A 26,716-nucleotide genomic window follows, 5' to 3' on the forward strand; every position below is an offset into this window, starting at 1 on the left:
GCTGCTGCACAATTTGATCTAATAACTTTCTTTCAAGTACTCTCAGTTCCTCAGAAAAAAAAATACAAGCATGTACTAAAGGGCTGTCTGTCCCTACACAACAAGTTTTTAGCAGCTTGGTAGAGTTTAGGTTTTTGAGGGTGCTTGAGGAGGGAGTGATTTGGATGGGCTGTACATTCTTCTGCTCAGTATCAAATATAGTGGTGATGGCATTACCCAGGACTCTAAAGTGGGCTGTCAGCATGGGCTCACATAGCTGTGTAATTCAGTATTGCTGTTTAGTACTGGTGTTTAATAGGATTTTGGGAACTATCAGTGAAGAATAGGTGCAGTTTGAAGAATTAGATAACTGGGCTTGAGACCATGGTAACTTTCACTTTATATGAAAGTTATTATCAGCTGCAGCTTCCTTAAATGAAATGTGATTTACTGTGCCACATTCATTCCTAGTTGCTGCAGAGTGAGAATGTGTCTATGACTTCATATTTCTTGCAGGAAGTTAAAAAGTTGAACTGCTTAGGTGTGAAGAGAGAAAAACACTCAATATTTCCAGAAACAATTTCAAAAGTGCCTTAAATGATGGTGCCAGAAGTGTCTTAGAGCCCCATGAGCCTCGTTTCATATGGAGTTGGTTGTGGTTTGGCCACTCCCTTGCAGACCAGCACAGCTCACAGATGCAGAAACTCCTGAGCCAACATGGATCCAAACTGGCATTCCCAGCCAGCACAACACTCAGTTGCATGGAGAAGTTGGGTCAGATGTGGAGTCAGCCTACCCTGGGCTGCTCACATCACTCACAGCTCAGTGCCAAGGTGGCCCTGTAGCTCATGGACACACCATTCCTGGCTCTGCCTGCTCCATTCCCTGCTGCTTGCTGCTAACTGCCTGACTTTGGTAAAAGAAGATACCAATTTGTAAATTAACTCAAAGTTGCATGTCTTCAAAACCTTATTTTTATCTGCTCTGTAGCTTGCAGGTACGAGAGAGATGTTTTTTCGGTTCATTCTCATCCTTAGGTATCCAGTAATGGCTAGTAACAAAAAAAAATAGTGATACTGGATTAGTTATCCCTTCTGTCCCACCCTGCGTCCCCATGTTATGACAGGTTTTATGATGGAGTAGAGAAAAAGAGTGTTGGATTTTTGGTTACTTCATGTAAAACTACACCCCAGAGGATGGGGTGGAGTTTTCTGTTCAAAACACCTGAAGTAAAGTGTTGGCATTGCTACAGCTCAGCAGACTGGTTTCATATGAGGTATTTTTCCATGTCCCATGGGACAACTGAGGATATGTGATAGGAGTAAAGAGCCTGCTGGGAAGCAGTGGAGGAGAACATGGGGTAGAAGGATCCAAACCGGGTTCAGCTTTGGGGAGATGCCTTTGGGGAGGTGCCCAGGACCTGCACCATGACCCAGCCATGGCAGCAAGGCAGCCTGTGCTGAAACCATGCCAAGGGTTGTACTCACAGGAGGAGGCTTTAGCTGGTTGTGTGAAACAGGAGTCTCTTTGAAATGGGTCTCATAAGCTCTTGGAGATCTATTTCACACCCAAGACAGCTCAGCTACCTTAGAAGGCACAAAATCAGCAGGATGGCTTTTGTGGCAGTGTTGGAAACAAAAAATATTTTAATAAAAGGCAAAATAAAAAACTCTTTACAGAGAAAAAACAATTTAGGCGCAAGAGGCCCTCCTGCCCCTGGTGAAATACCTCACAAAAGCAATTAGTTTCTTTGTTCTCTTCATTTTCTAGTAAATTGCCCAGGTGGGACTTTCTGGCTCTTGTCCAATTAGGAATCCTTAAGTTTGAGGTGAAGTCCCTTAGGCCTTATGGGATGCCTTTTCACTTAATCAAGGAGAGAAACTCCTAAGCTTATTTCCTTTTTAAGGGGACAAAGGATAGTTTTGTCATTTTGTCAACAGAGGGCACATTCCTATAGTCATGGGTCTGCCCCGAAGCCATCTTATTTACCAGCACAAGTGTAGGCTCCCTTTCCATGCCTCCTACAAAATTCCATCCGCTGCTCTTCGCTTTCCATCCGCAGCCTGTGCCATCCCTGGCTTTGGGCTGTGGGTGAGGATGCAAAGCAGTCAGGAGGAAGGAGAAGGCTTCGTTGCTCAGCAGACCCTCCCTGTTTGCTTGCAGGTGTCCATCAGGCTGGATGGGGAGAACAAGGCTGTGGAGTACAACGCCGTGGGGCTGACCAGGGACGCCGTCCGCGTGGTGTTCCGAAACGCGCGCGTCAGCGACCTGTTCGACCGCAGCTGGCACAAAATCGCCCTCAGCATCCAGGCCAAGGCTGTCTCGCTGTACATAGACTGCAAGCTGGTGCAGGTGCTGCCCATTGAAGACAGGGAAAACATTGACATTCAAGGGAAGACTGTGATCGGCAAACGCTTGTATGACAGTGTCCCCATTGACGTGAGTACTGCGCCTGCTGGTTAGAGCTGGGTAAAGGTTCAGCTTTGGGTTTGCAGCCGGTGAATGAGGGGGGTGATGTTGTAATTGACCCTTTTCCTGAGGCAGCATTGCTGAAATGTTACATAGCCAAGACAGACTGGCACCTTATGATGTGCAGGACTTGCTGTATTTTTATGTGAGACTGTATCTCCACAATAGGGATTACAAATGAGAAATTTATTTCATATTTCTGTGTAGTCGCAGGATGTGCTACAGTTAGAAGCAAAGACAAAATTGTACACAAATATCATCAAACTGGGTGCTGACCTACACAGAAAAGTCTTCATCTGATCTTGGCATTATGAATGTTTCCACAGGTTATAAAAAGAGATGGAGGAAAAAAGAAAACTCGTTAACTCAAAAGAGTTGTGATATATTCTCCATTCCTCAGCTATTAAATGACCCTTAGTACAAATGAACCAAAGTCAAGACACACAGGCTGATTGTCCAGCAGCAGTGTTACCCTAGTATACTTTATGTGTGATAGTTTGGTGTTTCAGACTTGTATAATCTTTCTTGGCTGTGCAAAACGGATGAGATGTGCATATCAAATGTGTTCATAACATTTCTCACGCAGGAATAAATGGTCAGAAGATTCAAGGCACAGCAGGAGGAAAACAGACCTTGTGTCTAGATGAAATTCTAGGAAGGATAGATGTGGCCAGGATATGTCTTAGACAGAAGTTTGGCCAGAACATGAGGATTAGCATGAAAACCTGGACCAGAATTTGAATAGGCATTTTCAAGGTCTTTTTATCTCAGCTCTTGTAGCATGCTGAGGTATTGGTCTATTATTGATAGGGAGAGATAGAGATTGACTACAGGATCCATAGAACCACTCTGAAGTTTGCACCATCTGGTTTTTGTTTGTGTTTGCCTGCCCTGTTTGTGCCCAAGCAAAAGGGCACAGGGTCTTTAATAATTCACTGTGTCTGAGAGTGCTGCCTCCCTTTGTCTCCCAGTTTGATCTTCAGAGGATGGTGATTTACTGTGACTCCCGGCACGCCGAGCTGGAGACCTGCTGCGACATTCCCTCTGGACCAGTAAGCTCCTTTTTGTCATTTATTCATTTTCACATGAACACTTCACTGAAATCTATTACATAAACCAGGGAGTATGTGGCAGCGTGGGATTATAATTTTTGTTTAATAAGGGTGATTGAAACCTCACTGTGTAATTGGCAGGGTAGCAGCTCCAGAGGAGGGCCACTGCAGAGGGTTGAGTATGAGGAATTTGAAGTTTCCAAGTTCCTCTTTCCTTGTCAAACTGTCAGGGGAAACAAAACCCCGAAGTGATGATAGAACAACAGAAATGCAGCATGAAATATTCAACATGTTTCCCACTGGTTTTACTTGGAAACATCTAAAAACAGTGCCAGTTGCAGCTTATTTTCCTGTGCCCAACTCTCACTAGAAACTTCCACCCTCCTTTCACTCGTCTCCCCTCAGTCCTGGTTAAAGAGGTTCATTGTTCATTTTGCCACATTTTCCCCTATTGCTTGGATGAATGGCTTTTGTGGGATTTCATTCCTCATGAGGACACATTTGGCTGGGTGTTACACAGTGGTGCCTACGGGATTTGTCTAAAGTGGGAATCTTTCCAGCATGAAAGGCTTTGTCCTGACCTTGGGTGTCTGGGTGCAGTGCCAGGTCACGGTCCTGACGGAAGCACCTCCCCTGGAAGTGAGGCCCACTGTTGGCAGTGAGCAAGTTGGACATCTCAAGATTTTCAACTGCTCCTGTCCTCCTGGACAAAAGGTGAGTGCTGAGATGAGTGTGGTTCATTTGGGATGTCTATAGAGGTAAAGGAAGTTTCCCCTGGTGTTTTCTCTTTGCCTAATTCAGTGATTCTGGTCATGCTGGTAGTCCTGGTTACAGCACTGAAACAAAGTGATTATTCTTACCTAGCTCAGTTATGTGTATCCTTCTTCAAATAAAATAAAATAAAATAAAATAGATTATGAAGGTAAATCGGCCACATTGAAAAGAATCTCATGGCCTTTAAAAGCAATGTGCTTGCTTTCTCTGGCTCTGACCAGGACCTCTGAGAAACCAGCTTCATTGTCATTTGCTCCTGAGGGCATGTCAGCTTTATTATATTCTCTGCTTTAACCTGAAAACATTTTTGTTGTCCTCTTGTCCTCCTAGGATCAGGCCCCTTGCTTGAATACAAAATGAGAAGATAAGTTTGATTAATCATGTCTTTTTTGTCTTAGGGGGAGAGGGGTCCACTTGGCTTTGAAGGTCCCAAAGGTCAAAAGGTCAGTAATACATGCTAGTTCATTTGGTTAATAAAAACAGCAACAGTAAAATAATTTCAGAGTAAATTGAGGATTTGAAGATTGCAAGAAATGAGAGTCAGTTTAGTATATGATTAAGTTCAGACAGTTTTGGATGAGCCTGGAAACTGCAGAAGTTTTTTGTGATCTTTTATCTTTAATTTATGCTTGCATTTAGGCTTCTCTTTTGCTGCTTTACAATATTCTTAGAGTAAATGTGTTGACAAAATCCTTTCCTCCTTCTAAACAGGCATTTTTGCAAGTTACTGTTATTCACTAGGTCATGCACAGCTTCCATGGCAGGTCACCTGGAAACAGAGGTGCTGCTGCCATGCTGTGCCTTTCTCAGCAGTAATACACGTGCATAGTTTAGGTAGCAGCCTTCCAGTCACACTTCAGAAAGTTTTCTTGAGACTAGGATCAGTCTCAATCTTTTATCCTTAGCAAGACTGTCTGAGTCATGATGTTAAATATAGGCCACTTCCCTCAGTACTCTTCTCCCAAGATAAAAGGGTAGGAGAGTTGTTGTGATGTCTGCTTCAAGTTTCACAGTGCAGCCTTTGTACTACCCTGCCTGTTCTGCAAGCCTCTCTGATATACACGTGTGTGCATTCAGCACAAACACATTTTCTTTCTGTGCCTGGTTACAGAGAGAGCTGTGAGGCAATAGACTCAAAAGAAGGACTTGTACAGGAAGAAAACAGAGAGTCACAACATGGCTGGAGATGTGAAAGTTGGTGGTGTTGGTGGTTCCCAGTTTTACTGTCTGTGAAAAGATGTTTGGGGGAAAAGTTATATTCAAAACTATTTCCATCTGAATCACTTCTGCAAACTGAGTCTCTGAATTTATACCTGTTTGGTGAATAACTGAGTTGCATCCCACCAAAAGTCACTCAGCTATTGTGAAAGCTGTGGGAGGGGAAGGGAATAATCTCTGGGTTTTGGAGGGTCAAACATCTTCAGAGATGTGCTGTCTTTTGGCAAAGCTTGGTCTGCTGTCTGCAGAGAGAAGTTCTGGAGATAAGAATAGCCTTTCTTAATAAGAATAAACCTTTTGAAGGCTGGGATGAAATAACATGGGCTCATTACTGCTCAAATGTGCCTGTGCAGACAAAGGTTCCTTATGCCTCCATGTGTGTGTATATATATATATATAGGAGCTTTCTATTTTAATCCATGACAGCTTAAATAGTGATGGGCTATTTTAAGGAACAGCAAAGCCATGACTGTTGTGAGGAGGCTGCAGAAAAGACAATGGTGATAATGACAAAAGGGCCCTGCAGCAAGATCCCATTGTCTTCCCCTGCTTTGCCAAGGTCTGTGTGCTGCTGAGGGTGTCTCAGTGTGCCACATGGGTCAGTTCTGGGGTGCAGGACACAGTGGTGGAATACAGAGAAGTGTGTCTACAAGCACAGCATCAGAGATTTCTGGAACAGACCCCAAAAGGACTGCCCCACTCCTGCAGATGTGTGACTTTTCCCTGGCTGTAGTGGTTTGAGACTTGTACACAGACAAGGCAGGACTGTGTCACTGTCTCAAGGACCTGGGGATGATGCCATTTCAATATAGAATCTGACGACAATTTAGTATAAATGTGATGATTTGAGACAAATTATTTATCTTCTCTATCTGCTCAATAAGGCAAGTTGTAGGTTTTTCTCCCAGCTTGCAAAGATGTTATGATTCAATGACAAACACCACTCTTGACAGCAGTTCTTACATTGCTATTTCCAAGGACCAGCTTGTCACAGTCCTTGCTCCATGTTCAAGAATGAATTTTAGCTCTCCTCCTCTCTCCCTGCAACATTACTGAGCTACCTGGGCTAAAATCCTGCTCTTGGCAAGGAATTCAGTGCTTATTTGCAGCTTGCCAACATTACCACCTGGTATTTATTAGAGAAAGATGAGGATAATGTGATCTGATCTTCTCTAAGCTTTCAAAGGCAGGGAGAAACAGGAGAGCTTGCAGTTATCAAAAAAGTGGAAAAAATTTCTGGGAGATAAACACCTCTCCCTCAATGACCTACACTGCCAAAGTGAGGGTAATGCATGGAGACACAGCTGATGTGTTTTGGAATGAGATGCAGTAAAGAATTGTATTGGGAAACAGCTAGGCAGGAAATAGCTGTGGCAGAACTGGCTAATATGTCTGAGGCTGGGTCCTCTTGGTAAATTTTAGGTGCTAATGACAACCCAGTCTGATTTATTTTCCTTCCCCAGTCCCTCTGCAGGCTGTGTTGTTTGCAGGCAGCCAGGATGGCTGGTTGGGGCACTGGGCTGATGATCAACAGGCTGCTTCTCTTTTCCAGCACTGCTATTGATCCAAGTGTAGACAAAATCCTTGCTCTGTGAAATGTGTTTTTGTTCACAAAGAAATTACAAGTCTTACCTGCCATTGGGAAATTTGTGAAGTCCAGTGTATGAGACAAGTTCTAGCAGGATGTATATTTTCCTCCAAATTTGAAAGGCTTTGTACTTTCAGTGACTTAAAAGAGATGGCCACATAAAAAATTTTGTGAATTTTACCACAGCTTTCTTAATTGACCATGACATAATTTCTGTATATATGCTACTTGCTCTGTGAGTTTTCTTTCTTTCAGCAAAAAACAAAGCAGAAAGGTTAAAGAAAGAAACTTTCATATTTCCTGTGCTTTCAAAAGCATTTCTTCACCTAGGGAAAATAAAAAATGATCCTGGCAAATGTTTTCAGTTACTGGTGCTGCTAAGCACTTTTTTTTTTTTTTTTGAGGGGGCATAGATCAGGATAAATTTGATAGAGACACAAAATTAAATCCTGCTGTGGTCCATGTGGGGAGATTTGGGGAGAGCAGGGGTTATCAGACTTATTGATGCTGTGGTACTGGAGGGTCCTGCTCCAGGTCTGAGACTTTTTCAGCTTGATTTTATATCTGCACTGAAGTCAGAGCGCACAAATAGGTGAGCACATTGCATTTGTAAGTGAGAGATGGGGTGCTCAGCACAGCACGTTTCTGGTTTGTACATTTTGGGTGAGAATCAGGGAGGAGCTGGGCAGAGGTGTGTGGGCAGAGCCCTCTGCTCCCCAGCAGCTCCCAGTGCTGGAGGAATTGAAGGAACTGGTGGCAGCACAGCACATAGCCATAAACCAGTCCAAGCAGTGACTATATCCTCCACTGGTCTCCTTCCTCTAGTTTTGAGAGTGCAGAGCAGTGTGTGAAAATGATTTACAAGTATTTTTTTCTGCACTTTCTGGGTTTGGCACCACTTTAAGTTCTGTATCTGATAAATATTTATGAAATTTTGGATCTTCTTTGATCCTTTGTCCCCTTTACTCCTGTCCTTTTTAGAAGAAAAATTAAGAAAAAGTTTTGCTTGGTTTTTGATTGACCATTTTCCCCTTTTCCTCTCTATGTATGTCCTTCTCCAGTTATAACTTTTCCAACCATCATAAGTTGTATCTTTCCAATTGTCTCTTTTCTATGTTACTTTCCCTTTCTCCCATTGGAACAAGTAGAAATAATGACTGTGTGTGCTACACACTTGTGGGAGGGAAGGGAAAGGTTAGCTGATTCTGAAAATTTATTGTGACTGAAAACAAGGGGTTTGGATTTCACAAAAAAAAGCTCTAAAATCTTACCAATATTTTCAGATTAGTTTTTGCACATTTTTGGCATGTACCCTCTATGTCTTCTGCAAAGCACCTTTGCAAATATTTCCTCTCTTAATAAAAAATAAGGGCTTTTGAAGTACTTCACAGGAGAAAACTCTCTGCCTTGCCAGTGCACTCTAAAGGCTTCTACCAGTATTTTCATATGAAAAATAAAAGGGAAAATCAATCTGAAAACTTGGATGTTTTCAAGACATGCAATTAGGTACACCCAGTCCTTAGGGAAGGAGCTGAAATCTTGGCTGTAGAGACTGGTAGGACCAAAAGTGTCCATTATTTCAGTCAAACCCTTTTTGCATCACTTTCCTTCTATGTCTAAAAAATGAAAGAATTAACTATGTGATATTAACACATTTTCTATTTCAAGGGAGAAAGAGGCATCCCAGGGCTTCCTGGACTCCGAGGAGAAAAAGGAGAGTCAGTAAGTAAGAGATACCCAATGACTTTGCTAAAGGAGATGAAAATGTAAGTTGTTGTTTTCCTCCTTCACGGTGAGAAGCTGCTCACAGCGTTGTGTGCCATGGTCAAAGCTGTTCCCTCTGCTGGACCTGAATCCCAGGAGGAAGCTGATCTTCCTGGCACTCACTGACCTCTCCTGGAGAGGGGCAAATTGTGGTTTCACCCCTGGGTACAGCTGATAACTGACTTAATATTGACCTTCTAATTAAATATGTAACTTGGATGCACTAGATTACCACAGCTGTACATCTGCTAGGGGACAATATGAGGCAACTGAACACAAAGAAGATGCAAATCTCTCTTGACTTTTTACATTCAGATGACCAAGACACACCAGCTATAATTAATGCAAATGCCAGGCTGAGATTTTAGGCAAAAAAATCTTTAACCCTATGTAAAATTCATTCCAATAAGTGCTGTTGGCAACTTTGCTTTTGGAAATGTAACATCATGCTCTTCCATGAATAAAAAATAAGATGTTTTTCTGGCTGCAGTAGGAGAATTTGGGAAAAGTTTTCAGTTTAATTTGTCACTGAATTATTATCAAGGAATTATGCCCAAAGAAAATTGCTTTCCCCATAGTAGTTTTGAAGTGACTTGTATGTCTATATATAAAGAGAGATAGATCTTGGATGCATAACAAGGAAAACATGAAATATGTATTTGTAGTGTTGTTTTATACCCTTGTTCTCAAATTTACATTTTCCTCTCTTTTTTTTTCATTTCTAGGGCAAAGCCTATGGCATAGGAGAAAAAGGAGAAAAGGTAAGCTCTAATCCTTCACTGGTCCAACAAATGAGTTGCTTGCTGTTGACTGCTGTAGTTCAGAGGTTGCTTTTGGAGTGCCTAGGATACAAAAGATGTTACACAGTTGGATCTTTTTAGGGAACCTTTATGCCTCCTTCTGCAGACAAGCGTTCATTGCTTTCTCCCCTTCGTGTTCTTTGAGTTTCTTTGTGCACTGAGCATGGAAAATTTGATCAAATTGAAATCATAATCTTTGCTTTGAGTAAGCAGCAGTGAGTTTGTGGAGAATAATACACAAAAGAAATTGGCCAGAAGGATGAAAAACAGAAAGAAAGCATAATTTTGAGTTTATTGAATTTTTCAGAAGGATTAAATTTGGCTTATGAGAAGTCTGTCATAGTCTTTCTTCCAATTGGATCTTTTCATTAATAAACTGAATGAAAAAAGATGAATATTTTTTTACTTCAAACATTAGGCAGGACAGAGTAATAAGACTTGGAAGTTAAAACTGAGGATACGGAATAACCACTGAAAATTTCCGTATTATCTGTCTTGGAAAACTCTTTCATTGGTGATCAACAGTAGGAAACAAGTAGCAAGACTGGATTGATTTGCATTTTAAAACGATGGTGATTTCAAGGCAATTTTGGCTACAAAAACTTTCCATTCTGCCCAAAAAAAAAAAAAAGTCTTGATGCCTAGACATCAGAAGAGAATTAGCTCTTTGTGTCTGTAGCTCTGTCACACCTGGTAGAGGGTGTTTTCCTTATGATCAAAATGAAATTTCAAGTTGCAGGGAGCAATGGAAAAAGATTGGCAGGATAGGAGACTAACGTATTAAGGAAGAAGTCAAGGTTCATATTGAAAATAAGATTAAGAATCTGTTGAGATGTTTTTCAGGGAATCTGTGGCTACTCAATTGCTCAGAGAATTTCAAACAATATTGGATTGTGATTGGAAAGGAAGAATGCTGCACTAGAGAGAACATGGCATTTATGCCCATTGCAGCTTCTCATTTGCTCTTTCTATGGTTATGATATATTGATTGTATATAGTGGTAATTCATCATGTGAAATTACAATCGAAATGCCAGTTGCTCATGGCAGGAAATTTTATTGAGCCAGGCTAGAAACATGGGGGCCATAAAAACCACATCTCTGCATTCATTTTCCTGCAGTCCTCCCACTGACAGACACTATTTAGCCTTTGAGACTCAGGAGTCAGCCTTTGGAAACCAGCTCGTGTTTGTCAGGTGGTGAGAGCCAGCAGTGTGGTGGGAAACATAATGTTTATAGTATTAGTTGTGCTGTAGTTGAAGCAAGTTCTTGCTTTCATATGTTTTGAACTCTGCAAGAAAATGTCAGAAAATATAATTCCATCTGTATTATTTTCATGCATAGACAAATAGGTTTTCAGCTCTGAAGGGGGAAAAATAGAGAGATGTCACAGTATGAGCAGAACTTCTTCAGCTGGAGTAGCCAAACAGCACTGAGTGCCCAAAGAAATGTGTAGGCTTGGAGGATGCTGAGTTTATGGTCAGTTTGTTGTGTTTATCTGGTACCTCTGCCAGCTGAGGCAGCTTGTTCTCATCTATGCAGGGAGGGTTTATGGGACCCAGGGTGTTTGTGCCCCATGTGCACCCAATGGCACAGTGTCAGTGCTGTTCCTGATGCAGGGCAAAGATTTATCAGCTGTATGTTGCTGCTTGATTAAAAAGAGAGCCTCAGGATATAGAATCATAAAATCATAAACTATCTCAGGTTGGAAGGAATCCATATGGATCCTCTAATTCAACTCACTGCTCCTTCCAGGATTACTTAAACTAAACTGTGTAAGTGAGAGCACAATCCAGATACTTCTTGAGCTCTGACAGGCTTGGTGCCGTGACCACGTCCCTGCACAGTCTGTTCCAGTGCCCAAGAAATAGCCAGAACCACAGGGAGCAGGGCTGCAAGGGCCTGTGATGCCATATACCATCAAAGTAGAATAACCTATGAAATTAAAACCTTCCCAGAGAGGAGAACACCTGGAAGAAGAGGAGGATTCAAGTGTTTCCTTTGTTTGCCTGCTGCTCCACAATGGCTGCACGAGCAGTAATTCTTGTTTCTTTCTCACTTTGGCTGTTGCAGGTTTGTTTCCTTGATTTATATGGGTATGATCCAGTGCTGGAAAGCTGGATCAGAGATGCTGGACTTTACTATCTGCTGCAGTCTGTGTGGTTGTTGCCATGCATGTGCTGTGGGATCTTTTAAAAGAACGAGGCTCACCTCCTAAATGTTGGCGGAACAAAGTGGTCTCACCTTTGAAAAGACAGAGATGACAAGATTAAAATCACTCTCTTATTATAGTCTTGCTCTCCAGCTGTGCCAGTGCCAAACACCTGCCAGACCATGCTGTTGCCAAGTACTGTTTGTATGGCATTTATGTGAGGTCTGAGGCATTTGTCAGAGGGAAAATGCAGTGCTTTTCCAGAAGGACAGGAGAGGTACTGGCCTTGCTTCCCCGGGTCATCACCTTGGTTATATCACCAAGTTAAAGCCAAAAGGATGCTTGTATTAGCATATATAACATGTCAAACACATCATTAGTGGCAAACCCCAAGATAATAGCAGCTGTGGCTAAAAACCTAATTCATGTTGACATGAGGGCTTCTGTAACTTTTAAACCCAGGAAACTCACTGTGATGGTTCAAGCAGCAGCCTGGCATGTTCTGCCAGGCCTAAATAGATCAGAATGATGGAGGATGCTTTTTTTTTTTTTTTTTTTGTACAGAAACATGCACATGCAGCCAAGTTATTATGTACAGATCTAGAAAAAAGAAAATACCATAATGCATCTACAGGTGCCCTTGTAAATCACTCTCAAGTGGACTTCCTGGAGAGGTGGTATTCACCTATTGCCTGCTCTGTATTGGATCTTAAATTTCCATTGTTGGCTGTCATCTTTCAGCCCTTGGAGTTGTTAATCCCTTTCACATTAGATGTAGTCTGTCATATTTCTGCTCATAAATCTATGTCTATTTACTGTGCATTCATTCACTTTTGTAAATGCTTCTGTTGTTGAACTGATGATTATAAGTGGCTCAATATTCAATTCTGTAACCTCATCACCATGAAAGGGAATGCTTTAGCTTTATTCTGGAGGTTATTGAAGTGGCTATCTGCTAAACCAGATGGCCTGATTCTGTAAGGGTTATAACTCACATCTCAAATCCCTATTGATTCAAGAGGAGCAGGGGCAGGAGAGAGCGAGGGCATCAGGAGCAGCTGGAGAGCATTTCTGAGGACCACTCAAGCAAAAGGGGGTTTCAGTAACTCGATCAAAGTCAGAGAATTCATGTCTGACAAGGGAAGTTCTGTAGAGCATGAGGTCTGCATTCCTGGGGCACAGCCATCCACATCATGAGCCAGCCCTCCTAATGTCTCAGTGCAAAATTTAACTGGGAGGCTCTCAAAAACTTCTGCCTTTGTCTTGCAAAGGACTGAGCATTATGCAGTGGTGTTGAGACACCCTTCCAGCATCCCAAAGGCCAAGAGCAGTGAAGAGGTTCTGCAGGCAGGAAGGTGCTTAGAAATGTGATGACTTTAGTGGAAGTAAAACACAACTCTGTCAAACTTTGAGTGGTATGGAGATATTAGTGGGAAATTATTTTTCACTCTTTCTTGTGTTGTAAAACTGAAGGGAAGGCAAACTAAGCAACCTTTCTAGCAAGTTTAAAATGAACAAAATGAAGTTGCTTTTCATGCAGCAGGTATTGAAACACCTCTTTGCAGACTGTTCTGGAGGTTAAAATTTTGTGTTTGAAACAGTGCATATGAGTTAATTAGAGAGAGACATCTGTAAACCTCTAGTGAGTACAAAGACATTCTCTGCTTCAGGATGTCAGTGGATTTCTGCAAAATGTAATTGGTGACAGGACAGGTTTGAGAAGTCTCCCATGAGGAGAACTGAGGCAGATGGGCCACTGCACCTTTGTTTTGACTGCTGATAGTTATTCTTAGACTTTTGTACAACTCTTCAATATTCCTAACACCTTCATTGCCCAGAAAGGGACAGAAATTTCTGTAGCTTGTTCAGGGCTTAGACCAACACTATTCACACCTGTTGAAGAAGCCTGGGAAGCATGAAAAAGGTGTCATCAAACAAATGGATCAAGTGATCACTGCCATGGTTTTTCCACAGGAAACCAATTCATCAGAGGAAAAACTCTAACTACGAGCACCCATCTTTTGCAGAGGTGGTGGATGAAGGTTTCCTTATGTTTTGCACTTGGACTTCCCTCACTAATGACTTTCCAAGAGTATCCAGGCTTTCCTTTTGTGCTTTATCTGTTTTCCTTCATGCTAATAATCACACAGGCAGCAATGAATACAAGAAATAACTTTAGCAGATAAAGTCTATATTCTCCTAGCAATTTTTTTTTCATGTTAATGACTCTGATAAAAACGCAGAAGGACTATTATAGTATTTCTAAGGAGAATAAAATCTCCAAAGTGGCTTGGCTTATTAGAGATGCAGTGACTGCAAGGCCAATCATAGAAAAGAAAAGCAGGCAGATAGTTCAGGCTCTGGGCTAGACTGTGGGACATCCAGTCTTGGATCTTGGCTCTAATGACCTTGAGCAGAGCAGCTAGTCTTTGTTCCCCCAAAATTAAGCTGAAGAGTTTCTTTCCCTCCAGGTCTGTATCTCTTTCCCACTAAATCCTTCTAACAGAGGCTTTGCTTCCCCTTCCCTTCTCTTCCAAAGTGGAGTTATTGCCATTTTTAGGGCTTTTGGAAAAGCTGTGGAAATCTGCTCTGTTAGATACAGCCCTGTGCTCCGTCTGCCTGGAGGCAGCTGAATGTACCAAAGGCCTGACCTGAAAGCCCTGTTGCTTTTTTACCCCTATGCTGTGCTGTCAGCAGGACTTACCAGATTAGCACGAGCACTGTGCCTTTAGATCAGGGCTGGCCAGCATCCAGCAACCTGGGACACAAGAAAATGAGTGCAGTTCTGCCTGCAAAAAATGCTGCAGGCTGGTTCAATGGAGAAAGAGAGCTTTCATCTGTGTATTTTTAAGGGATGCATTTTGGAACCAGAAGGATGGTGTGTGTGATTTACTGGCAGGTAAAGCTCACACTGGCAGGTAAGGCTCAGGCTGGCAATGATAATTCAGATCCAAGGGCCAGAGGTGAAAACTTGAAAACAGCTTCAGTACAAAGAAGGGGAAGCAACCAGCTTTTACTTCTAATAGCAGGAGATGTTGTCTGAGCTCTTAAATGATGTAGGGGCTAAGCTTACATGAACCAAGAAATAGTCTTTATTCCTGCAACTTCCAAATAAAGCTGATTATCACTTCAAGAGATCTGTGTCCTTTTCATTGCTGAAATGGTGAACCCAGTGCAGGGAAGATGCTCCAGTGAGGTTACAGACCTTGCTTGGGCTGCTGTGGTGTTCAGGTAGTGTCACCAAGTCCCCAAACTCACAAATGCCACCCAGTTTACTCAGGACTGGAGAGCTGAAGGGTTTCTCCAGAGAGGCTAAGGCAGAAGCACACTGCAGGAACCTTGGTGCATCAGGATCCATGCTGGCTCCTTCAGTGAGCACTTCTTGACAGTAACAAAATGGGAAAACCTCTCCAAGTTTAGAGGTAATATTGAGATGAAATTTGAAGACAAAAAAAAACCCCAATGCCCTGTCACTGATGTTTCCTGGAGACAGTGGCTATGGAAACGTTGCCTTCTCAGGGTTGAGTTCTCATGTTCTTACTGCTCAGGTCTTTTATTTTATTGCAGAATAAAAGGTAATGTGAGTAAAACTGACCTGTTAAAGGCAAAGTGAAAGCACAATCTGCAGGGATTTTTTTATACATATGTTTTGGGTTTGGTTTTGGTTTGTTTTTTTTGGTGCTGGAACTGGTCTTTGGCTCAGGAACTATTCTTAGCTAGAGTGCTGGTTAAGAGCACTTAACCTCTCAGTCCAGCACTTAAACATCTGTATAATAATACCTCATCTACTTCATAAGGCTGTCATGCAGTTCACTGGAGTTTTTCATATTTGTGATTTCTTCTCAGAATCCTCATATTAAAAGATGAGTTCTAGTAAAGTTACTATCTGCCATACTCAGTATGTTCTGAATCCTCTTGTGTATGTGGCCAATTCTGGTCTGCATGCTGAGTATTTTTGTGTCCCCTTAACTGTAGTTAAAGCACATTCTGCAGAGCTAAATAACCATGGTTTGATGGAGTTCTTTTTCTTAACCATAATTAGAGGGTTTTAGATAAATTCTGTGGGTTTCTGTGACCCAGAATAACAGCTGCAGATTGCAATAAACAACTCAAAGTCAGCTCACATACTTATTGTGACTGTGACAGCTTAATTCTCAGCAGTGTAAGAGTGCTAGTAACTTGGTTCCCTTTTTTTTCCTTTACATAAACTTAGAAAACATGTATTTCTTTTCAGCATTGCCCCCTGGCTGGCTGGTACATTGCTGGTATGCAATGACATCTACTGGCAGCCAGAAGTTTGCAAAGTCTCCAGCACTTGTTTCTTTAGAGGATTTCTCTGCCAAGATCCACTGGCAGTGAGAAAGGAAGCATGTGAGAGAGATTTGCCAGCTCCACGTTTCTTCTGAAAATAAACTCTGAGAGTCTTGATTCTGTAATTGATAAATCTTATTGGAATGGAGGATGCTCCTGAGAGTGATATTATAGTGGATAGGTATGGGTTACCTGCCTGTTAGGTGGGAATAAAACAGCTTTCCCAGCAGTCCAGAGCACACCCTCTGAAGTAGGGTGTTAGAGCTTGTAGCCTAAAAAATCACAGAGAGCTAAAGCCTCACACAAAGCAAGTTGCTACCACTGGTCCATCAAAGGCATCCTGAGCATTCCCTGCCCTTCTCCCTGCTGGTTAATCTCTCTACTTAAGCAAATGGGTTTTCCCCTTTCCACTGATCAAAGCTCTTGCTGGGCTGCTCTTGGTTTTGTGATGGCTGAGAAGGTGCAGGTGCCTTGGTCATGGGTTCCCTGAAGGGACAGGTAAGGGCAGCTGAGGCAGGGCAGCACTGGATTTTATGCTGTTCTTCACTTGCCCAAGTGCAACTCTGGACACCTTTAATTCCCTGTTCTGGGCCTCTCTCTCTTTTTCTTAAGCACTACCTTGAGATTTTGTCTCCCAAAGCCCACAAGCCCTTCTCTCCCTGCCATTGGCAGGAAGATGGTGTTTTGGGTCTCAGACCCTGCTGAGTAATAAATGTACTCATAGTACTAAGTGCTGAATGAGGAAAACGTGAGGATTTTTCATGATAAAAGTTTGTTTTGCTGCTGAAGCAGTGTGTGGACCCTTAGTGGTTATTATTTCAAGGATATCTGATACATTTGGTGTTGGGAGTAGGTTTGAGTCTCTGGAGACTAGGTTTTTTTCTGTCCTTGTCAGTGGCTCTGAAGAATATCTAGACCAGAGCTTTTTCCCTTCCTGTATCTCAGTGTCCAAGTTAAATGGGAAGAAGGATCATGACCTTTGTCGTAACCTCTGAGATGAAAAAAGACCTAGGGAGCAGCCCTACTTCATAAAGAAAAAGCGAAAAATAAAAAAAAAGTAGTTTGGGTTGGAAGGGACTTTAAAGATCATCTAGTTCCAACCTCTGTGTCTGGCTAGATCAAAGAGATTTACAGCTTTGGCAAAGACTTGACTGAGCAGCCTCAGGTGTGTTTGGCAGTGAACAGCAGTGCATCACTGCAAGTTATAAGTAGGTGGTGATAAGACTTTAGGCAAAGGTTCTCTTCAGTTTGGGTGTGACATTTAAGGAGAGGTGTGGAGAAATATTGCTCTAAAAGAGCAGTGAGAAGAATGATCAGTGATTTGGCAAATTTAATAAGCAGGGAGAGATTTAAAGGGAGGGACTCTGCAAGGAGGAGAGGAATCATGGACTAGATGCAGTTAATCCTGAGGAAAAGCTTTGTACATATTTCAGGGAGGTACCAGAAGATAGACTAAGGGGTGAATGTGGAATATCAGTAGCAGAAGATGGATAAGAGCAGATCAACACCAGAGTTTGGAGTGCTGTGATGCATTACTCCTCTGCCCTAACGAGCTCTTCTTGGAGCTACTGAAATTGTTAAGGGATATGTGGAGATCTGAAGCATCAGAAACTTCCCAGAAGCAGAGCAAATGGATTTTATAGATTATTCTTGCAAGAAAAAGTATAAACCAGTATGTGTCAAATCATCCAAAAGACTAGAACCATTTTCTGTGTACTTTTTATAGATGAAAGAACTTTAATTTGTCAATGCCATGATACATGACTGGAATATTTTTCTGTTTCAATGAACACTTCCCTCTGGTACTTGGCAAGCTGTTTGTCTGGTCTTGAGTAATGTCAGGTGCTGGTAAGGAGCATCAGCTTGTGCTTCAAGGCAAAGAAGTTTCTGGAGCAGAGTTATGTTTTTCATATTTTCAGGTTTCTAGGAAATGTGTTTTCAATTGAAGACCCTCTTGCCCCAACCATGCAAACAAGTAAAAATAAACTTTTGGGCTCTCTTAGTCCTACTTCTGCTAACTCAATTTATTGTAGTCCAGTATATTTGTCAGGTTATTCCTCTGTGCAGTGGGATTATAATATTGATTGTTTCCAATTATATTTTACCTCCTATTCATTATGTTTAATCATAAATAGCTCTGCAAACTCTTGACTGTTTCTTAATTTGAACATTTCAGCAATTGTTGAACTGGAGTATTTCAAACAGAGATACTCCCTCTTGTACTCCCCTGTGCTCTCTGCTGCAGAGTTGCTTCCTTTAGTTACATTCTCCACTTGGCTCAGCCTGGGTTGGAGATGAAGCAGAAGTTCAGGAGCTGTCAGAGGTGTCTGACCACCCCAGTCTCTCAACAATCACCTACTTAGGGAGTGAAGCAGCGTCATGGTGGGAAATCAAATAATATGAAGCTGATAGACAGGATTCCAGGCACCGGTGTAAACTTTGATGTCTTTAGGATGTTTCTGTGTCATTCTGAACTCTACACTGACCCTGATGACTGTAGAGCTGTGCCACATGAGTGAGCTGTGATGCATCTTTTCTCTTGCAGTACCAAGCTTATAGGTGACCCTGTGTCAAAGTAGCTACAAGCCAGCTACAACCCAGTAGCTACAACTCCAAAATTTGGAGTATCAGGTTTCTTGAGAGAAAGATATCTGTTGGAATCTCTGAAAAATGGGGCATCTGCTCTCTCCAGAAGAACTGTGATCATAAAATGGAGAGTCAGAAGGACCCTTCTGGTCTCATGGCAGGGCATTTATGACACTCATGATAAGATGCAAGGGGTTACAGAGCCTTTGAAAATGAATATCTCCTGGGAAAGTACCATTTGGGAACAACTGAATTCTATGTAATGGATTAAATAAGATCTCTTATACATTTGAAATATAAAATCCACAGATAGTTATCATTTAAACAGTTGTTTGCACTGGGCTGGATTTCCTGATAGTCCTGCAGAACCTATGACTTCTACTGACCCCTGTGTGTCATGTCACATTAACGTTCTGTTTATTATATCAGAATATAATATGAAGACCCAGAAGAGATTTCCTTCATTTCTTTCTTCTTCTTTACTTCAGCAAAGTCCAAGTTGAGATGAATGTCTTATTTTATGTGGAAGCAGAAGATTAGGCCACTTTGGTGTCAAATTTGCCAAGATATTAACAGGGCTTTAGGATTATTAAGTGAATAGAATCCTGCATCTGGGGACTGAAGAATGGCAGTCATTTGTGCTGCCTGTCTGGTCAGCAGCTTTTGAAAATGGAGCTAGGTGACATATATCCACTGCAGCTCTGCCTCTCAGCTGATCTGCAGATCATCCCTGGCTTTTAATGAAGCCCTGATCTTTGCCTTGCCTCTCTAAGAAAAAACCCTCAAAACCATCCCCCCCCCCCCCCCCCTAAATTTACAGTATATTTCAATAAAACAATTATTATGTCATTGGTTTGCTCCCTTGGAATGAAGAAACCCTGAAGAGAAAGATATTGCATTCTTCCAGACCGTGGGGTCTCTTGGAAGTGTTCTGAGACATTTGAACCTGAAGAGCCCACTCAACATCTCTTCTATCCTCCCATTTCATGTGACTCATCAAACACTGCTAACAGTTCAGTGTGTAACCATGGATCAGCAGTAGGACAGCTACTCATCATCTCCTCATTTATTCTTCATGAACATCAAGCTGCCAAGGTAGATACAGGCCAAAGAGCCAGGAGAAATAATACATGTATGGTTAAGGCACTGACCTGGCTCACAGGAAATCTGGAGTCAGTTTCTGTCTTTGCCCCAGACTCTGGGACCTTTTGTCTGTCCTCTGCTTTGTTGACAGCAATATTACAGTTGCTGTAACCCCCTTCTCATTTCACAGGAATGCTATGAAGTTAATTAACAAAGGAGAGAAGTGTTGAAGTTGGTGAAGTGCTACCACTCCACAGTTCAATTTTACTTCTGTTTCCACTTCATCTTACCCAGTTGTTTTGTTTCTCTTCAAGTCTTGATATTTTTCCTCCTACTTTGGCTCTAGACCCCCCCCCTCCCCCCAGTTTTTGCAGCTGCCAACATGCTGAGTGTGTGATTCCTGGGGTTCTGCTTGGCAGATTTTTTGCAGGTCTCCCAATAACACCTCCATTGACATTGTGTGACAGGGTTAGAGATTTTAATTTCATACCAGGATTAGAAAAGTGTCACTTTTCTAATGAAAAAGTAAGATGTAGACCAGTTTGGAAAATAAATAAAATGTATGGAATTGACCTTAGAATGATCTGTCTTCTGTTGTCTGGTCTGTATGCTGAAGGAAGAGACTGGTGATTTATTTGAATTTGACAGGCAAATGAGAATCTAACCATGTGTTTTGGACTGACTTTTCCCCATTTTATTTTTTTGTTTAGCTTGCTCTATTTTCATTAACATAGGCCACAACCCAGAGTTGCAAATAAAATATGTGATTATAGGCCACAGCTGTTCTCAAGTTAGAAGAAATATTTGTAAACTTGGCAGCTGCTTGAGGAGCTGCAAATAGAGGAAAGAAAACCATTTAAATTTGAGTAGATTGCTTAAAAACATCACTGAGGAATTTTTCCTTTATGTGCTTCTGATGTCTCTCTAGGATCAGGTAATAGTGAATTGTTCTACCTCTACATCTCTCCTTGTACCTGCAGATTCCTTCCTTCTCTGTTTTAGGTCTCTTCAGAAAAAAATTATTATGAGGTTGGATATGGCAAAATCTGTGAACTAGTTTTGCCCATTCTGATGAAATAAATCATCTATCAATTAAGATTTTTTTTTTTCTGTAATTTCATCATTATCTCCACTCAGACATAGCAGGATCAAAATGGGATCTTGTACCCAAAACCATGAGTTTTTGGCTGGGGTGGAGTTAATTTTCTTCATGGTGGCTGGTATGGGGCTGTGTTTTGGATTTGTTCTGATAATACAGAGATGCTTTTGTTATTGCTGAGCAGGGCCCACACAGAGCCAAGGCCTTTTCTGCTTTTTGTATGGCCACGTTGGGGAGGAAACTGGGGGTGCAGGGGAGCTTGGGAAGAGACACAGCCAGAACAGGTGACCCAAACTGACCAAAGGGACATTCCAGACCATGTGACATCATGCTCAGTGTGCAAAGTGAGGGGAGGAAGGAGAAAGGGGGACATTTGCAGTGATGGTGTTTGTCTTCCCAAGTAACCATTACCTGTGATGGGGTCCTGCTCTCCTGGAGATGGCAGAACTTCTGCCATGACAACTCCCATGCCTGCCCATGGGAAGCAGGGAATTTTCCCCTTGATTTGGTTGTGTGCTTGGCTTTTGCTTTCCCCTATTAAGCTGTCTTTATCTCTTCCCATGGGTTTTCCAGCTTTTACCCTTCTGATTCTCTCCCCAGTCCCTCTGGTGGGGGAGTGAGTGAGCAGCTGTGTGGGGCTTGGCTGCTGGCTGGGATTAAACCATGGCAAACGTGGATGTAATTTGGTCACTGACCATAAACATAGGCTATTCCATAAACTGTGGGGTAGCGGGGCTCACTGTAACCCAAGTGAGGTGAATTTTTGCATGACCCACAACAAATTAAGGTACATGTGCATATGGTGAGTATGGAGGGATCACTAACCTGGTAAATCCACAGCATGCTGGTGTACCAGGAAGACATCCTTCTTCAAACACAGCAATGGAATAATTCAGTTGATGCACACAAACTAAGGAACCTCTCTGAGTGTGTCTGTCCTTACCCAGATCACCTTTTTTTTTTTTTTGGCTGAAGCTGAGAGGAGTATTTTTATTCTTTATCACCCCAATATTCTGTCTGCAGCAGCTGAGAGTTGCCTGTGCTTTGAAGTTCCTCATGATGTGGCATTTCCTTCAGTCCATTGAGTCTGGACAACCCATGTGCCCACGTGAGCCCTGCTCTGAGAGTCCCTGGAAGAACAGAGGCAGTGGTCACCCCTTGCTTTGTATCCATTGTGGGGCTCTGAATGCTTCCATTTAAAAGCAAATACAAAGAAATTCAAAATTCTATCCTTTTTACTGAGTTCTGGTTAAACTTTTCGTTTTCAGTATGGCTCAGAAAGCCTTCTTAATTTTCTTTCTTGCAGAATTGTTATCAATTCTTTGAGGAATGAAGGATGGAGTTTTCAGAGTGACTTTTCTAGTGCTGTATCCTCAGAGCTTGCAGTATTTAATTTTTTAAGAACTTCCTAAGCTAAGCTTGTTTGTTACTGCAAATGCCATATTTGTTACTGCAAAATACCTCACAGGTACCACTACCTGCATATTCAAATTTTTCTCCACAAAACTATTGACCAAAAAAGCAAAAGGCCACCCCATCTAAAACTACTCCAGAAAGTACAGGCTAAACCTAAGGCAAGATGCCTTAAAAGCTATAATCAGTTCCCCTCTTTATCAGTAGCCTCTTCTTTTGCTGGTGCTTCTCATTTCCCAAGTCCTTGTTACCTTCCTATTGTGGTCCTGGTGCTTCTCCACAGAAGGACAGCCTTTGAATTTCAGATATTCACAAAATAGATGGGTGACAATAGGATTGCAGGGCATAAACAGCTACGTGTGGTTTACATGTCACCACCTGATTCACAATGTGTTGAAGTTGGGAGTGCAGCCAGCCTGAGGGAATGCAGGATTATTTAAATCCCTCTCAGTGGCACAACCACGTTTAGGCTTTGTGCAAAGAATGTGATGGACTTTTGTTCCCCAGGGCTGAGTTCCCCAGAGCTGCCAGAGCCTACCTGTTGTCCCAGGGTGCTTCATCCCAGAGCATTTGCAGACAGTGTCTGCCTGGCAGTTATTCCACTGCCCTGTGCTCCCTGCCTCTGCTTTTTCTTTTCCATATTTACACAATGCTTGCAATTTTAAATGGTCAAGCCAGTGGAACAGGCTGCCTAGTGAAGTTAAGGAATCACCATCCCTGGAAGTGTTGAAAAAACATGCAGAAGTCGTTTAGTGGTGGACTTGACCATGCTGGGTAAATGGTTGGACTCGACCTGAGAGGGGTTTTCTGCCCTTAATGATTCTACTAGAAGTCAGCAGAAGGGGCAGAAGTAGGAGCTCTTCCCACTCTGTAGCATTTCCAGTGGTGGTTCCCCAGGGGATGTTAAACCTCTCTCTAGAGTCTGGGTTCTGTGCAATTTTCTCCTTGGAGAAAAACTGGAAAAGCTGGTGGATACTCTCCTGTCCTGCATGAATATTTCTGTGAGCACTGTGCTTCAAACTTATTGACTGCTCCCAGGATTAATTTGTTCAGCTTTGCCAAGCAGTTGCTATTTCATGGCAGGAAAAGAAAAAAAAAAGGCAAGAGAAGAAGCTAATTAACTGGACCTTATGCAAACTCCTTTTACTTTGCATAGAAAAGACACAAATTGCTCTCCTACCTGTGTGACACACTAGGCCATGGAACAACAGTTCCTTCAACTTCTATTGACCTCTTAGAGCAAATTACTTCTTCAAAAACCACGTTTTCTATTTGATGGGTTTTCTACCTCACTAGAGAGCCATTCCAACAGAGCAGAGATTATTTTTACCACCAGCTGCATTGCAAATTCTGGAGTGCTTCATGAAGGTTCAGTTAGCAAGAAATGTGATTGTAAAGACTTTGATTTGCATATATAGGATGGATACTTTTAAGATACTATCTTTTGTCTACCTTTAAGTGCTAAATACACCTATAAATAAATAAGGCTGCATTTTGACGCTGTCGATTGTCAAAATAGGGAACCTTGCCCTAGGAATAAATCCATCTAAGTCTGCTAGACTAGACTTATGGAATCAAAGATTGCATGTGGTAGAATTTGGCCTGAATTCATCTACATATTAAGTAGTCTTATGTGTATGCAGACAATTTGGAAATATATGCATCAACTTCTTAGTCAGTTTAATGCTCTTGCAAAAGGATTTTTCTGTGCTAGTGAGTTTTTACAAAAGCAGATGGGGGAAAAGCTCCCAGTCTTTTGTCCTAATGAGAGTAGCTAGAGGGAAAAAAAATTCCTGCATTTGAATTTTTCCAAAATTTTCCATGTCAATTTCCATGCCATTTATTTTAATTAAAAAAAAAAAAAATCCATGGCAAACTGCAGTAAGTTGGCCATGCCAGACTTCAAGTTCTTATGCCTTGGAATATGGCAACAGGAAGGTTTCTCAAGGAAGAAATGCTTCAAATACTTTTTTTTAACAAGGGTAAATCTCTAATCTTTTCTTAGAAAACTGCTGGTTCTGGATGGTAATTACAAAAAGGAAGGGAAGGAATGCACTGGATTAGAAAACTGAAAGTGAACCTGTTCAAATATGGCCAAGTTACAGGTGACTGGGCACAGCATTGTTACAGTGAAGGTGAAAAGCTGACTCAGTTCTCAAGAGATGACAACTGCACTGTCTAAAGTACACAGAGATACCACAGAATGGCATGGCATTTGATATGAGGTATTTCTTCCATTGGTGTTGTAGGGTGAAGAAGGCTTTCCTGGCTTTCCTGGACTGAAAGGGGACAAAGGAGAAAAAGTAAGTCAAAGTCTTTATTAATTATATTCTGAAAAGTTTAAGAGTTTATAAAGCTGCTGTGGAAGTCTAATGAAAATTGACCCTACTTTAAGTCTTTTGTTCTACCTCTGTATTATATTTTGTTTCATTTTGAGTAAGCAAGGTGCTCAGGAAAGGAGATTGTAATGTTGTACTGTTTTTCATCAAAGTGCAGCCTAACGTTTTTAAGTTTTAAAGTTTTATTGATGATGCTCAGCCATGTTTGACAAATGCGCAGAGAGCTCAAAGGCATGAGCTTTGACTAAAAGTCCAAAATACATAAATGCAATAGAACATAACTCAGTGCTAATACACACAGGAACACTACAGTCTCTTCAATATGAGACATGTAATGCCTTTACTTGCATTGAACATAAATAACTTTTGGACTGTGGTGACCTTTAGCTGCTTACTGTGTCATCATTTTTAAAAAAAACACAAAAATTAAATCCAGTACTGAGCTAATTCTGTTGACTAGTATTGACTTTAGACACATTTGTTGGAAATCCCTTAATCAAATCCTTGTTTTCTGGAGGAATTTTAGGAAATTAAACTTTTTTCCACCTCTTATAAAACAGCAAATGTTCCGGACCACAGGAAAGATGCCTCTCCAAGTAACATACAACAAACCAGCCTGTACAATCACAGCCTGCAGTGCCCATGTCTGTTTCTCACTTGAGCCTTTTTTTTATAACACACCTAAGACAAAACTGCTGCAGTGCCTAGAAATGAAAGCACTAAGCCAGTTCCTCATTGTGTTTTGACTTGTCTACTTGTCTGTTGTTTGTTCCACTCTCCATTTATTCTTTAAATTGCCAGCTGCTAGCAGAAAACTTGCTTTTTCTCCACATTTGCTGCTGTTCCTGTTATCTGGGGAGCTACCAATCTCAGCATATTTAGTTTCATTCATCCTGGTGCATAGGAAGATTTTTAAATGGTAAAATTTTGAATTTAAGTGGTATTTGGCTTTCTGTTTCTTTGTTTTCTACACCTTTGCATATTCACAGCTCTGGGACTCACTTTCCAGTGGCCAGAGTCATTCCTGAGGATGGCTTGAGTATATCAACGCTTCTTTTCTGTCTGCTTTTAGGCTTACTACTTATGCATATTATACCTTTGCCTAGAGGCTTCTGAGCTTTGGGATGAATGCTGTATAATCAAGGAGGAAAAAAAAATTAAAAATGCAATTTTTGAGACAATGGAATGGTGAAGAGAGAAGCTAAGAGAAGATTATATGATAATATTAAGATGACTCAGTTGTTATGTGTCTAATTAGCTCCAGAGCTTTTATATTAATTTATTCTGAAATGAGTTAAGTGGACTAGAGTGCCTAGTTCCTCATTAGCAGCTCATCAATCATCCCTAGTGTGTTAATGTCAGTAGCAGCTCCTCCAGGAGCTGTAAATAATAAATATTTGTGTTCAAATGTTTCTCCTCATTTCTTATTCTTCTCTGGATGTGCTGCTTGTGTCACTGCACTTACAGCAGATGTTAATGCTGTGCTGATGATACCTCTGTTATTGTTACAGGGTTCCCTGGGCTCACCTGGCCCCCCTGGGAGGGATGGAGCAAAAGGAGAAGCTGTAAGCCTTTTTGTTCCTCCCATGTAATCCTGCTTTTCAGCGCAAGGCAGGCAGTGGGCATCAATCTGCCTGCAGTGGAACACATCTGGGGGATTTGTGTGGCCGTTTTAGGAGCAGCAGAAACAAATGGCAGGAGGTTAATAGCCCCAAAACTCTCTCTCCCTCACATGTTTGCAGCCAAGGCAGGTGTCCTATGGATTAACCATGGCTGGAGGCTCCAGGGCAGTTCTGGTATCATTCGTTAAGGAGGGAGAGGGAGCAGCCTGGGGTTTGGGACCTGCTGGTAAAGAGCTGCAGCTGCAGAGCCTGGCCATGAGTTTTGTGGCTGGCAAGAAGTCCTTGGCTAGTAGACTCAGCAAAGGTGCAAGGGACCATGCTGCTTTCCACAGCAGCCACGGGCTGGAGAAATTGGAGTCTTGTTCATTGAAGAAAAGACCTCAAGTCCTTTTGTGCACTGATAAATACTAAGAGAAGAGGAGGAGGAGGAGGGCATGGTTAGTTCAAGGAAGGATACAGTGTACCAAA

The 26,716-nt window shown here is 41.8% G+C and overlaps 1 protein-coding gene across 1 annotated transcript in view; it reads left to right on the forward strand.

Moving 5' to 3' along the window:
- Positions 1-26,716, forward strand: part of COL22A1 (collagen type XXII alpha 1 chain) — a gene marked incomplete at both ends in the record, with an annotated part of 216,583 nt that overhangs the window by 62,775 nt on the left and 127,092 nt on the right. Inside the window, 8 exons of the mRNA XM_084212415.1 lie at positions 2,143-2,418; positions 3,420-3,500; positions 4,101-4,214; positions 4,673-4,717; positions 8,749-8,802; positions 9,570-9,605; positions 24,537-24,590; positions 26,138-26,191. Of these exons, the coding sequence (XP_084068541.1) occupies positions 2,143-2,418; positions 3,420-3,500; positions 4,101-4,214; positions 4,673-4,717; positions 8,749-8,802; positions 9,570-9,605; positions 24,537-24,590; positions 26,138-26,191 (714 nt within the window). The remainder of the gene's footprint in view (positions 1-2,142; positions 2,419-3,419; positions 3,501-4,100; positions 4,215-4,672; positions 4,718-8,748; positions 8,803-9,569; positions 9,606-24,536; positions 24,591-26,137; positions 26,192-26,716) is intronic.

This window comes from Fringilla coelebs (assembly GCF_963513975.1).
Source record: "Fringilla coelebs genome assembly, chromosome: 1".
Classification (NCBI taxonomy): Eukaryota; Metazoa; Chordata; class Aves; order Passeriformes; family Fringillidae; genus Fringilla; species Fringilla coelebs.